Here is a 13,332-nt window from a genome sequence, read left to right on the forward strand (position 1 = left end):
TTACTTCACAAACAAACTTAGTCTTGGACCCTTTATAGTTTTCTTCGAGTTCAATCAAAGAGAGCAAACAGCGTTTGTGGTCCAGGGATGCAGGGGGGAGGGTGCAGTGGATGACTCACGCGGGGTTAAAAATCAATAAGTCGACCCGACTCGTCCGGGTGCCGGGAAATTATCCAATTGACACTTCGTAGTTTATTTTATACGTAAATTACTAAGGAAAATATCATGATAACTTTACTAACACCGGCATTACTTCGATATTTGGGACGATCTGAGCGTGTTGCAGCTCGATTGACTGGTGCATGCCCAGGATACGGAAGAGTGGCGGAAGAAAGGGGAGACTTTTGCCCAACAATAGCACATAATTACAGCCTGCATTTAACGCAATTATTATTTACGTAGTCCGCGTAGAATTCATTTATCTCTATTCCGCGGGAACTATGCAATTTTCCTGGATAAAAACTATTCTATCCCCCCCGGGACTCAAACCATCTGTAGGTATACCGAATTTTATCTAAATCGGTTCAGCGGTTTAGACGTGATAAGGTTTAGGTATTTAGTTTTCTTCAGATTTGGATATTAGAGAACATGTCACTAGCAATCAAATCTCGGAGAACCCCCTGCCAATTTAACAAAAATGTACTATTCGATTTCCATAACTACCCTAAAAATATTTCCCCCACATTTTATTCATTTTGAAATGTGTAGCACGCGGCGCATTCTCCGCGATGCATTATAATAATGAGTGCAAGGAAACTGCAGGGGCGCAATGGATCTGCTCCGTACCATTCTTAGTTATGCTACAGGATAATGTATGACTTATTGCTGTGTCGCTTACAAAGTTATGTTATTTATTTCATCTATAACGAACGACAGTATTATTAAATTATTATCAACAAACTTTTTTCTTGGTAAACTACTATTTTTTTAATAATGTAAGTACCTACCCTAAATCCTGATTAACAAGCATATTTTATTCTTAAAATACTGTTTATTCCTTTTTTACCATTATAGCCAAAGAAGTTTTTCATAAGGTGTCTCACAAGGTACAATTCTCGGACCCTTAGTTTACAACATATACAATTTTAATCGATGCTCCCGCCTTCCAATTTCTTTATTGGTAAAATTTTAAGACATAATAATTATCGAAAGTACTCTAAGAATCTTTACGTGTCTACACAAAGAGCGATAATTTATTGGGTTGTCCCTGTCCCCATCACTTTGGCTTCCCTTACACGCCCTCCAGGGCGGACTTAATCGCTTCCGATTAAAAAAAGGACACCGGCTCTGCTTTAATTTGCATTCGATGTACTGTAGTGAAAGGCAATCGATTAGAGCGACAATAGGTGCATCCATTCCACAGTCATTTCACATTTTACGTTTCGAGCATTGAATAGACCGTAAAATTTATGCATTCATCGGAATGTCAATAGCAGACAAAATAAAATAACCAGCATTGTTATATTATTGAATATAATAACGATTCTTAATGATTGTTATTTAAATTTCATAAATTTGATTAATTAAATGTATTAAACCTATTAATTCGTAGAATTTAAAGTAATTAAACAACCCTCCCAATAACTGAAAATTAGTTTCCAAAAGCATTTCATGATAATGATTTAAATTGTACGGCTAAAGTCTCCATTTTGTTTGTCTGTCGTTAAAATAATGATAAATGACGGTCGTGGAATTTTCATTTCGACGAACGAACGGCAAAATGAGCTTTCATCGGTAATTGAAACATAAAACCTGTGCGGTTTAAAAGGAGCTTTTGAATGTGCCAATAGGCCCACGAGTCCCACGTACGTGTGTTCAATTAGTGCCATTAAAGCTTTTGATGAAGGTGCAGCGTGCGTTGTTTTAAACAGCTTAATTATTTATTGATTTGTAAAGAGAATACGTAACTTATTTTTTAACGTTAAATAAGAATTGCGCGCATGTGAAGTATTTTGCTGATGATACAACCCTTCTCGCACAGACTAAAGAAGACATGAAGAACCTTCTGACTCGTCTCGAGACTACCAGCCTCAAATTTGGACTTTCTATCAAATCGTGAAAAACCGAAGGTGATGATAGTAGACCGAGCTGAACAAATTGGAACTAACGTACAAAGCATAGCTAACTGCGAAGTTGTACAGAGCTATATATACCTCGGCTCTACTATCTCCAGCACTGGAGGATGTAGCGACGAGATCAGACGGCAGTGCGCCATTACCAGGTCAGCAGTAGAACGCCTGAGAAAGATTTGGAGGGACAGAAGAGTTACCAAGAAGACGAAGGTCAGATTGATGAAATGCCTGGTTTTTCCGATCTTTCTCTATGGAGCCAAAACTTGGTCTCTGAGACTGCAAGATCGCCGTAAAATTGATGCATTGGAGATGTGGTGCTGGAGGCGTCTCTTAAAAATCCCGTGGACGGCATTTCGCACCAATCTTTCTATCCTCAAAGACCTTCATATTAAAGACCGGCTTTCGTCGACTGTGCAATTACGAATACTGAAGTTCTTTGGTCACATCTCCAGAAATGAGAACTCAATGGAGAGATTGGTGGTTCAGAGGCAGGTGGAAGGCAGGAGGGCACGCGGCCGATTACCAACTCGCTGGACTGACCTGATTAAAAAAGCTACTGAGTACACCATGGTCCAGTGTACTCGCAACCGCGCCTCTAACCGGCAGAAATGGAAACACATTGCTAAGAGGGCTGTCCTCGAAAAGGTCTGCGACCCACCGAACATCTCTCCGTGTACCTCGTCTGCGAAACCACGACCACTCTGACAATAGTGTCCGACTAAGAAGAAGAAGAAGTATTTTGACGACAATAGCATGCTTTAATCGTTTTTTGAGTCAGGTTGTGCAACTATTCTAAATCGAAAACAATTTTTTGAATTTTCATCCCTTTTGGTGTCCGTGGCTCATTGGCGCAAGACCTTTGACGCGTGTCTTCGCACGTAAAAAAGGCGGCTGTTAGCACAATACCACAATGGTTGGACAAATGACTTCGAAACAACGGCGTGGTAAATTCCCAGCCACGCAATATGAACCCAGTATGAATACAATAGTTACCCCAAAATCTTTTCAAACTTCTGCTTTTGGTAGTCGGCTAAAAAATTATTTTGACGTAAGTATAAAAAAAACTTAGCATACTTAAATTCTAACAATACGATTGAGTTGGATTAATGACACAGACAGTTAACGGTCAGTAACTAATTACCTTGCCAAAATAACACTGACGTCTTTTATTACTGGCCATATACAGAAAGGCTTGTTTAGCATAAATAATGTTAACTTTTTGCCCGGACAAAACACATTACAACACCATTAAACCCACTAAAGGATCGTCCAGTAAAAACTCAAGTCGTTCGCACATGTCGTTTACGGCTCGACGGCAGTTAACTTGGACCCCGAGTATCCTAATTTCGAGGGTTAATTGTCAGCCCCACAGTCTGGTAAGTGTAGTGTAATGAATATTACGCTTTTAGAACATCCCTTTACTTTTTGGGACCGCAGCGCGGTTACCAGACGGGAGCCTATAACAAGTTTAATAATCAATATGACGTCTGGTGGTTTGTGGGTGGCTTAAATAGAAAATGTTTCTGTAAACGCTTGAAATATTTAATTATAGTTTGTTGATTAACCTAAAATTATTTTAATTTTATAGCCTCTATAATCACTGTTATTATTTATAGCACGTCCCTATCATTCAACTCGTAGCCAAGCCATACAATTATTTATCTCGATCTTGGAATCCATTAAGAGTCTTGATTGGCGATTGGTCTTGATTCAAGACGGTTAGTGGTGCCTTTGCGCCAATTTATTACCGTGTCTAATAGGTAAATCGTGCAATTAGATAATATCGAACAAGTAAAAGCGATATCAGTGAACATTCTTCTACGGTAAAAGAAATTAAGTTACTGTTGTAACGTTTGCTATCGACGAATAATGAGGATAAAGTTTTGTAAATAAACACAACACTAGTACTAGCTTGTCCATTATCCAAAATATTATCAGGAAGTATCGTAAACAATTGCCCTCGCACACTCCATTTACTGTAAGCCCAAGTTTCTCTCAACTACGGGCTTGAAGAGTTGGGAAGGGTTTCAAGTATGCACAAAGCAACACCCGCAATTGACTGAGAAGTGTGGCTCAAGATTCCCTGTCACGGTCTGAACGCAGTGCACCTCTGTTTTTGCGTAAATAATGTCGCTGGAGCGAAAACAATGCATTTTAAAAGCCATGCTCTTACGACGCGTAGAACAGTAACTCTCGCAGCGCAGCTCTAAAAGACTTTATTACGTTTCACTTCTTTCTGTAAGTTGACTTTTTCCATTTGTCATTCGCGGAAAGTTATTCAGAAACTTTTATTTGCAGACGAAAATAAAATATGCATGCCAAGAGTCCATAACACAGATTTAACTTTTTAAATTGCTCAAGGCATGTTGTTATAGCACGTAAATAAGAATGCGAAACTTTTGAAAAACCAATAATAACATTTATGTGAATGAAAACGAAATGACTCGACGGAAAAATAAAAGCATTTCACGGCTTTCAAAGCAAAATGCGGCCTCTTGATTGTACCGCAAATGTGATTTCATGACGCATATTGGAGAATACAACGCATATACATATAACATTACTCTCATCCCATTCAGCGTAATGGACGCCAAATAGAAGGAGCGCCCCGATCTGACTCGTATTCAAAATACACCCCGTTCAATGCTTTACAAATAAACGGCTAAATCTAATTCCACTTCGGTACAATATTTTATTCCGCGGATCCTGTGTTCTCTTTATTCGGTAATGCAATCCAGCATGCAAATAGCGAATAGCTACCGCTCTCAGAAAAAGAATTGAAGAACAAGTTTGTTAAACTAAAAACTGTATGAGAGTAAGAGAGCGACTCGGTTCATTAGTCTAGATCAAAAAATAAAGTTTCGGGGACGTGATTTCCAACTTGTAAACTATTTATAGGATTAACTGACCTGACTGAGGCTATCTCCTAGGCTGTCGTCTGCGTCGACGGGTCGGAAGATTTGGTTTTCTTTGAGCGGAAGATCCCTTCTGTGTTTTCGGTCCTGTGCCTCCCGCATCGCTTGGTTTTGGAGTCTTTCGAAGAATTCTCTAGGTTTTAGTGGGGGAGGTTCGTCATCGGGCGGTGGGGGTGGGGGATGGGGAAGTCTATTTCGAGGGGAGCTGCGGAGGAGAGAGCGCTCGTCGTCTTCCGTTGACCGCTCATCGTGCTCGGAGTCGGAGCTCCGACTGTCACGTCGCCTCACGCCTTGCAGGTGGGGTTCGAGGAATGTTGCATTTCTGTAACAAGAAGAAACGAAGTGTTAAAGCAAGTCATGTAAGATTTCAACTAACTTAGAATCTATAGAGCATGTGGGTTAGGTACTTTGTGTTGTTCTTACAAATAGGTATTTCTTAAATACCTGCGACCACGAAACTATAGGCATGTCAACAGACGTCATAATACAACTCGAAACAGATATTTTTAAAACAGCTAATCAAACTTGACGATGTTCGAAGAGAGAATACGCTTGCCTGGTACCTAAATACCCATTTAACAACTGACTGCCAGTACCACAGTTGTGAAGCTATTCAATGAGGGAAAAATAAATCGCAACAAAACTAGTCTCGCTCGGTAAAGCTTTGCGTAGGCCGCACATGGGGCTGACCAGAGTCCAGACTAAAGGGACATTAACTAAGATTTATTTCCCGGGCCCACAGCCGCCACCGTATTAATTAAAAACCTCGGCACGGTGTGAGCTCGTGATACTCAACGAGTGCAGTGAAACTTGCGCGAAACGTTATATATTCCGGTAATTCGCAAAATGTTGATAATCTACTGCGTTGTTTAAATGCTTGTGCTTGTCTGGATGAATTTTTCAAACGAAAATTTATATAGAAATAGTATTTTATGCAACTGTATCGTAATAGGGGTCCTTAAAACACGAGTGTGGGTTTATAAAACGAGGCGTAGCCGAGTTTCATAATAGGGTCACATGAGTGTTTTAAGGCCTAATTACGTACAGTTGCATACAATATTTTATCTATATCCGCATATTAAATCCTCTATCATGTGTTCAAGAACCATTGAGAATGACCTGCATTAACGAGAACTAGGTAAGTATGTCTGCCCCCCGTGCTGTAATGATGTATGAAATCACATTACAATACAGCCGTGTTCATAATAGAATCCAATGTCGTAATGCTGGTCATTACCTATGGTTTTTGAAGGCATAATTGAGGATTTACTATATGGGTGAAGATACACGATAGTTATAGTCAAAGAACATTGTTCTCGTCACTTGATTACAGCAATCATTTTCAAACATTGACTGATTTACGATCGGGTGACGCATTCCATTACAAATTTGAACGAGTGTAACGGTTTGCGATGAAAAATTGCTGTAATAACGTTGTCCGCGTTGACGTGGCGTTGACACTCAATTTGTTAGGCGGCACCTGACGACTGGTCGGTGATAACAACAACATCACTGTTGTTAATATCAGTATCAGTGTGGTATCTATAATGTCTATTGTGACGTAGCATGAATGAGAACCATGGTAATACCGCTATGTAAGTCATGCCTGGAATAAAGCAGATAATTTGGAAATATGAGAGCAAAGAGAACGATCCAGATAAGTGATGTAGAATAAGATCAATTTCATTGCTGAGTAGTCGAAGTTAAATTGGCTGAATAATGAAAGGAATCGATCGACTGAAATTTCATTTCGTTATTAAAACCAATGAGCATTTTTCATTAAATCCTTTTTTATTTGCACAAATAACCCTGTCCTAAGTTCTTAAAGAAACAGTAGGTTAGGTACTTGTATTAGTGTAATATTCGAACAATACTTATGTATACAAAACATTAAAAATGTATGTAGGTAATAAATTATACTTTTAAGAGGCCATCCATAAAGTACGTCATTTTCTAGAGCTTGTCACACGTATTTTGCTATAAGCCCTCGCAAAGTAACTTACAACTTTAAGGATGACCTCTAATTGATTTGGTTGAGACATCCGATCATCTTTCATATTATTTACTTACTCGATGTACAGAAATTCTTGGTTAGCTTATCCCTAATAATATCCAAAATATCCAAACTTGACACCGCACCATTCCCGGGCTCATAAATTTAACGTATCATCTGGCCAAAGGGCCGCTACAAATCATCGCGTCACATTCCGTCACTTGACGCTGGTCATTACGGCGGATGACGAAATGACGGGACATATGACCGATGTCATTAATTAACACATTTGACGCCGACTTTGTAACAGGTGTGTACTCTTGATAACCGTTTGGCATGTCCACTTTGATAATTAGTTTGATCGCTGAAATCCTCGTGTGGTGTCGGGTTATTTAGAATTACACCTCTCCATTTCTTCCGTGGATGTTGTAAGAGGCGACAAAGGATAATATCCTTATATATTATATAGGTTAAGGTATACCGTACAGGCTAGCAACCTGTCACTATTGTTTTTTTTTTTGTCAAACCTAAAGTTAAATTGAAAATACCCGCCACATACTGAAAATATAGATGCACAGAAAAACCAGAAAAATAAGACAACGGTACCGACACGAATTTCCCCTATGCACTGTAATAAGCCCTTTGAAGATGGTATATTAGGTGACTGAAGTTTATTGCATCCTGGCCTTGAATTAATAGCTAATTTTAAAGACTAACTAACTACCCCTTCTTAACCTACTTAATACTACACTTAACTTGTGGTAACGCTATGGTGATTTAACTTAATTTAATTTATGGCCTTGTGATCGTGAATCGTCTAGTGGATAGGAACCTACCTTATGCCCAGCAATAACCTAAGTGCTTTTATTTGAGAATTAATTTGAAAAGCCTACAGTTGTGTTTCTAATGTTATAATTAATTAAGCAGTACCTAACTTCGTGATAATTTTGACTCTAGATTGAACTCTACTGAACTTTAGGGTGAAATTCTAATTACTGAGATGTGAATTTAGATATACTAGTAAGTTTAGATTGGATAGTTCTAGAAATGGATCTTTCAGGTTACCTAGAATAATCAGTTTGGAAAAATGAGAGGAAATATTTCTATTACGGATAGTGTTTGTGTTTGTATTACTTCTGAATCTATTTTGACTTAAAACTAAGTTTAATACCGAGACCCAAGGTCTCGGAGAGTCTCTACCTCCACCCCCGACTCTTTCCTTTCGCACTCCAGAGCAATATATCTCTATGGATATGTCAAGTTGTGATTTTACTAGACTAAGCACTAACTTTCGGTGCATTCAAATCAAAGTATGGAAATACAAACACAATGTTTTGTAACAAGTTGAATCTAATTTTAGACTTATGGTTACTTATTCTATGCTTATATTAGAATACTCTATGAGATGCTTAATTATAACTTTGATAATTAGTTCAGGAATGAGTTTAGACACTATAGCTTTTCATTTACTATAGGCGCTAGTATCTCTTAATTTAGATTACGTCTTATCTATCTTAGATATATGAAATGTCTAATTTGACATAATTTTATTTTGGTATAATTACTAATCTCATAGTGACTTTCACTTATTTTAATGAGCTATCTACTTAGTCTAATTTTCTAGTTCTACCAGCATTTGGCGTTACCAGAGTAAAGCAGAAAGTAAGTACCGATTTCTATACTTTACGCCCAGAACACAAGCGTTAATAATAATCTAACTAGCTTATAACTAGATAACCCTTGGGTATTCAAGATAACCTTTGTATTAGGTTTTGGACTCGTCTATGACTAGTTTTGTCTCAATTCATATATTTTAAATGAACAATAAACTGTTTCAACTATCAATCCTTAATCAATTATGTTTAAATCGAGATCGAATGAAAAGTAGGTAAATTTCCAGATAGACTGTTGCCTGGTATGTGTCAACGTAAGCTATCGACCGTAGTCAGGATTTCTACATCCGTTCACTCAATGTAAGTAGGTACGACAACTAAAACAGATAGTATGTATTTATAACACGAAAGACTTTTGTATTTTAATTGATAGATGGTCCAAAACCCTCTACGATTTTATCTCTAACTTATTACTAGACATAATTTGATGAGATCTTAATCAAAAGTATGAATATGATGTTTGATATTAATTTTATCAAAACAAAGCTTATTTTAGCTGGCATTCGTAATTCAAATCGAAATTAGATGATAATTGTGTTAAATATTATTCAGTAAGTTATCTGGCATTTACTTGTCCATTTAGCTATGAGATCGTGTCATATCAATTCCCGCTTATTCATTATAGGAAAGACAGCTAAAATATGTTATTGTTATTTACTCTTAACAAAATGATCAAACCGTATTTTGGGTTTAATTTGAAATCAACTCATTGAATTTAATATCGATATTCGTAGTCAAGTTTTTATGAACTAAGTTTTGCATAATGAAGTTTTGACGTAAGTACTTAAATAAATTTTATGTTTTATTCTCTTTTCTTAAAATCTAATTTATGCCTTAAAACTATGTGTGTGCGAGTTTAAGCTTTCCCTAGCTCTGTGTTGGAGTTTAGCAATTTGGAGGAAAACCCTCATAGGTGAACTAATTGTGTGGTGAGTTAAAATAGTAACTTTTCCCGGTGTAAGGAAACGCTACTCTAGCTAAGCCCTATGAACTTCCCTACCTATATAGCCCTAATAAATCCTACAATTGTACTTTAAGCTTGCCTGAGGCCCCTACTCTCTGTCTGTGATTAGCAAAACTAGGGAATTAATCCCACATGTACATTTAGTGTAATGTAGAAATTCACGGTGCAATGAATTTCTTCTAATCTCCTATCAACAATGATGGTGTGTATACCTAAAGCCCTATCGGTCCCTAAATGGTGCTGAGCTCCCAACTTTCCCGAAGGAAAGTCCCTATGACGGGGAGCCCCGCGGAACAGCAGAATACCTAACGTTGTGCATAAATACGTAAATAAATAGGGGACAGGAATTCTGAGTTTCTTAAGTACAAACCAAGCGTCAACAAGACACGCATTCACTTCGACGAGCGCTACTTAGTCGTTACAAAAGACAAACAGAATCCACTGGTGGCTGGTACGACAGTAATTTGCCGCTGAAGCCGCCACAGCTTCAGGAAGTGGAAGCCTATTTCGTCCACGGTTGTCACCGTTAGGTGTCAGACGATATAGACGGACTTAAAGCTCAACCAAGGTACGTTATGGAGGAACCAAAGTCATTTCCATTAAGTTGGGAAAAACACAGAAAAGTTATGGGTTAGTACAAAATATACGTAGGCTGAAATGAAACGCTATAAAACGATCACTCCACACTACAAGAACAAATAAAGGACTTCACCGCCACAAGACCGCAAAGTCCCTCACATAAAGATTTTCCGAATGAAAATCAGCACTAAATATTTCACAAATAATAAAAAACCAGAGAGTTAATCATTATTCCGAAGATTAATGATCAAGACCCCGACACTTTACTTCCTGAAGAAATACTCACATTTCTTGTAAATTAAAATTAATTCTAATTAAATAAAATCAAAAACCCCAATTAACATTAATGAAATAAAATTACCCGATACTATTGACTCTAATTTGTTAACAAAATGGCGCACAGAAACTAAACCCCCCGACTAGCAAAATAACGATGTTGACTCTACGAAATCTAAATCCATCTGGCTCCCGCCCTTTTTGTGTCACCTCTATTTATAGCTTCTCTCCCGGGACCTCTGGTATTTTCGCGCCAAGCGACCAAACGACGCCAAGCTTACCAAAGTCGACAACGTTGACATTGCCTGCTCTCGCTTTTTCTTCTGCCAAATCCTTATCTCAAAATAGCCAAATTTTATCCGTAAAATTTATTTTTGAACTAAAATTTCCTATTTATCTTGACACTATCCTAGCTTACTATTCTAGTAAATACGTTTCGTTTTTATATTGTGCTACAACAACAATTTTCAATAAATATTTATATGTATTTGTCAAATACTTCAATTTTACCTCAACGTTTTAATTTCCTTAACCTATCTAACAATAATCTTACTTCTAACGATAATTTTCTACTTATTACTCCCTACACTCTTTGAATATACATACTTCTATTGTTCGTTATAAAATAGCTAATTTGCCTACAATTATTAACTGGTATCCCCAATTCGCGCCGTTTATTCATAGTTTCCTTTGTCGAATTAACGCTACTCAAAATTTGCTTATAATTTCGCCACGTTCCTACTTTAAGTCAGTGCGACAGAGTGCTTGTAATTTCATCATAACTAAATGTGTAATTACTCTGCTAATACTACTCCGTTTTGAATGAAAACTTAAATTTATAATAGATAATGAACCAATGATCTATACTACGATTACGTAATGCTTGCATTTTCGGTTTTTCTTAACTTATTTAGCTAATTTCGACAACTTGCCGTTTCCATGATGCTTCCGTTGATATTTCTTTAAATTAACATAATTATTAACATCAAATGTATCTAAGATCTACTGTAGACTAATACTAATGATTCTATTACTATATCAAGCCTATTTTTGATGAATTTGTGACCATATTTCTTGTTTTTAGATAAAATTTACATTTCCATTACCTAAAGCGACCTCTATAATTCCCACGTGAAACTAACTAAATAGCCTCTCAGGTTAATCTGCCGCTAAACCCAGTTCGGCATTAGTTCACTAATTTTCCATGACGCCTACCATTAATTCCTTTAATTGACCATAGATGGCGTTTTTTTACATTAATTATTATACCCGAACAACACAATTCTAATCTCCAATTAAATTTAACATTTACTCATTAAATTGACTGCTAAATTATCCCTGCTTTAATTACATCGACATTCTAATCTCAATTACTCTTATTTAACTGTCTTTGTCGACATGTTTTTGTTTCGAGTTTCCATCAAACCTTCATAGATGGCCCCACTAACAATTTTCTACTAATTTATTCCCAGTGACGGTCGTGTGACACATCCGAACCGTTACAGCACCTCATATCTCAGCTTGTTTGTTTCTTATTTAGCCACTTAAGCAGTGACGCTAGCGACATTTATGCCGTAGCCCTCATCGAGAAACTTTTTTTTTCGGCACTCCATTGGAACTAACCGCTCACCCGGACAAGAGATATCGTTACTAAGCAATCAAATTAAGATTGGTTTTTTGGAATCTTTTTGTTTTTTTCGGCACTCCATTGGTACTAGTACCGCTCAACCGCTAAACCTAAAATTGCTAAAAGTGCTCTGTCTACACCATTTGGGAATACAGGCGTGATGTTTGTGTGTGTGTGTGTGTGTGTGTGTGTGTGTGTGTGTGTGTGTGTATGTGTGTGTGAAATGCGAAATAATGTAGTTAATTGACAGTCAAATTAGACTGCTAGCTAAATATAAATCATAAACGGATAAAAAACCAACCAAGTACTAGTCAGATTCACACGTAAACCCCTTACAATTGTCATTACCGTATCAAGCAACCCACAATAAGCACGTTGTTCATGAGGGACTTGTAAGGTAAGATAGCGCCGCGTCGGAGCATGTAAGTAAGAAAAACAAGCGCTTTCTCGTATTATACGATGATAATTTATTTATTTATTTATTTATTTGTAAAAACTCACACAGCATAACAGTTTGACACCAAAGCACTGAGTAAGACAAAAAAAAAGAAATTAAGTAATAATAATAATAACAATACTACAAAATTAACAATAACATGAGGACGGACGTGCATCCATCATCTCACAGAACTTCAAACATTCATCGCACACTCTTCTCCAACAACCTGCCAATACATCACACTGGGGCACTGATGCTAGGAGGGCATTGACGTAGCGCAGCGCTCGGACCAGTGGCGACTGCTTGCGAGCGGCGGTGCGCGCCGGTGGCGGTGCCAGCAGAGGGTGGTCTCGAGGCCTGAAGTTAAATTTTGTCAGAGGCGGAACGTGCAGACGCACCAGCTGCGCCCCCAGCTCGACACTGTCACATTCCCCGCGCAAGGCCCTACAAGATATCGTTAGGAGCATATAATTACGTCTTACTTCCAGAGAGTTAAATCCCAGTATACCAAGCAGAAACTTGGTAGGGTACAAGAACGGGTAGTACCCATGCGTTTTTTTGTATAAAAATCTGAGAAACGCTTTTTGGATTTTCTCGAGAAGCAAGGCGTAAGTAGACTCGTGAGGATTCCATACCACGGAGCCTGCCTCTAGTTTACTTCTGACCAGAGCAGTGTAAACTAATTTTATTATCCGAGGATCAGAAAAGTCAGATGAATTTCGGACTACAAATCCCAGCCTCCGAAAGCAATCCGTGGCAAGCTTTTTCGTGTGCTCGTGGAAGCTGAGATGTGA

The 13,332-nt window shown here is 37.8% G+C and overlaps 1 protein-coding gene across 9 annotated transcripts in view; it reads right to left on the reverse strand.

Annotated features, from left to right (window-relative positions):
• The window catches only part of spri (Src homology 2 domain-containing protein sprint), a 269,173-nt gene that overhangs the window by 27,581 nt on the left and 228,260 nt on the right, over positions 1 to 13,332 (reverse strand). For all 9 annotated transcript variants that reach the window (XM_074089995.1, XM_074089994.1, XM_074089991.1 and 6 more), the window contains one exon: positions 4,982 to 5,309. In XM_074089995.1, the coding sequence (XP_073946096.1) occupies positions 4,982 to 5,309 (328 nt within the window). The remainder of the gene's footprint in view (positions 1 to 4,981; positions 5,310 to 13,332) is intronic.

This window comes from Choristoneura fumiferana, chromosome 7 (genome assembly GCF_025370935.1).
Source record: "Choristoneura fumiferana chromosome 7, NRCan_CFum_1, whole genome shotgun sequence".
Lineage (NCBI taxonomy): Eukaryota > Metazoa > Arthropoda > Insecta > Lepidoptera > Tortricidae > Choristoneura > Choristoneura fumiferana.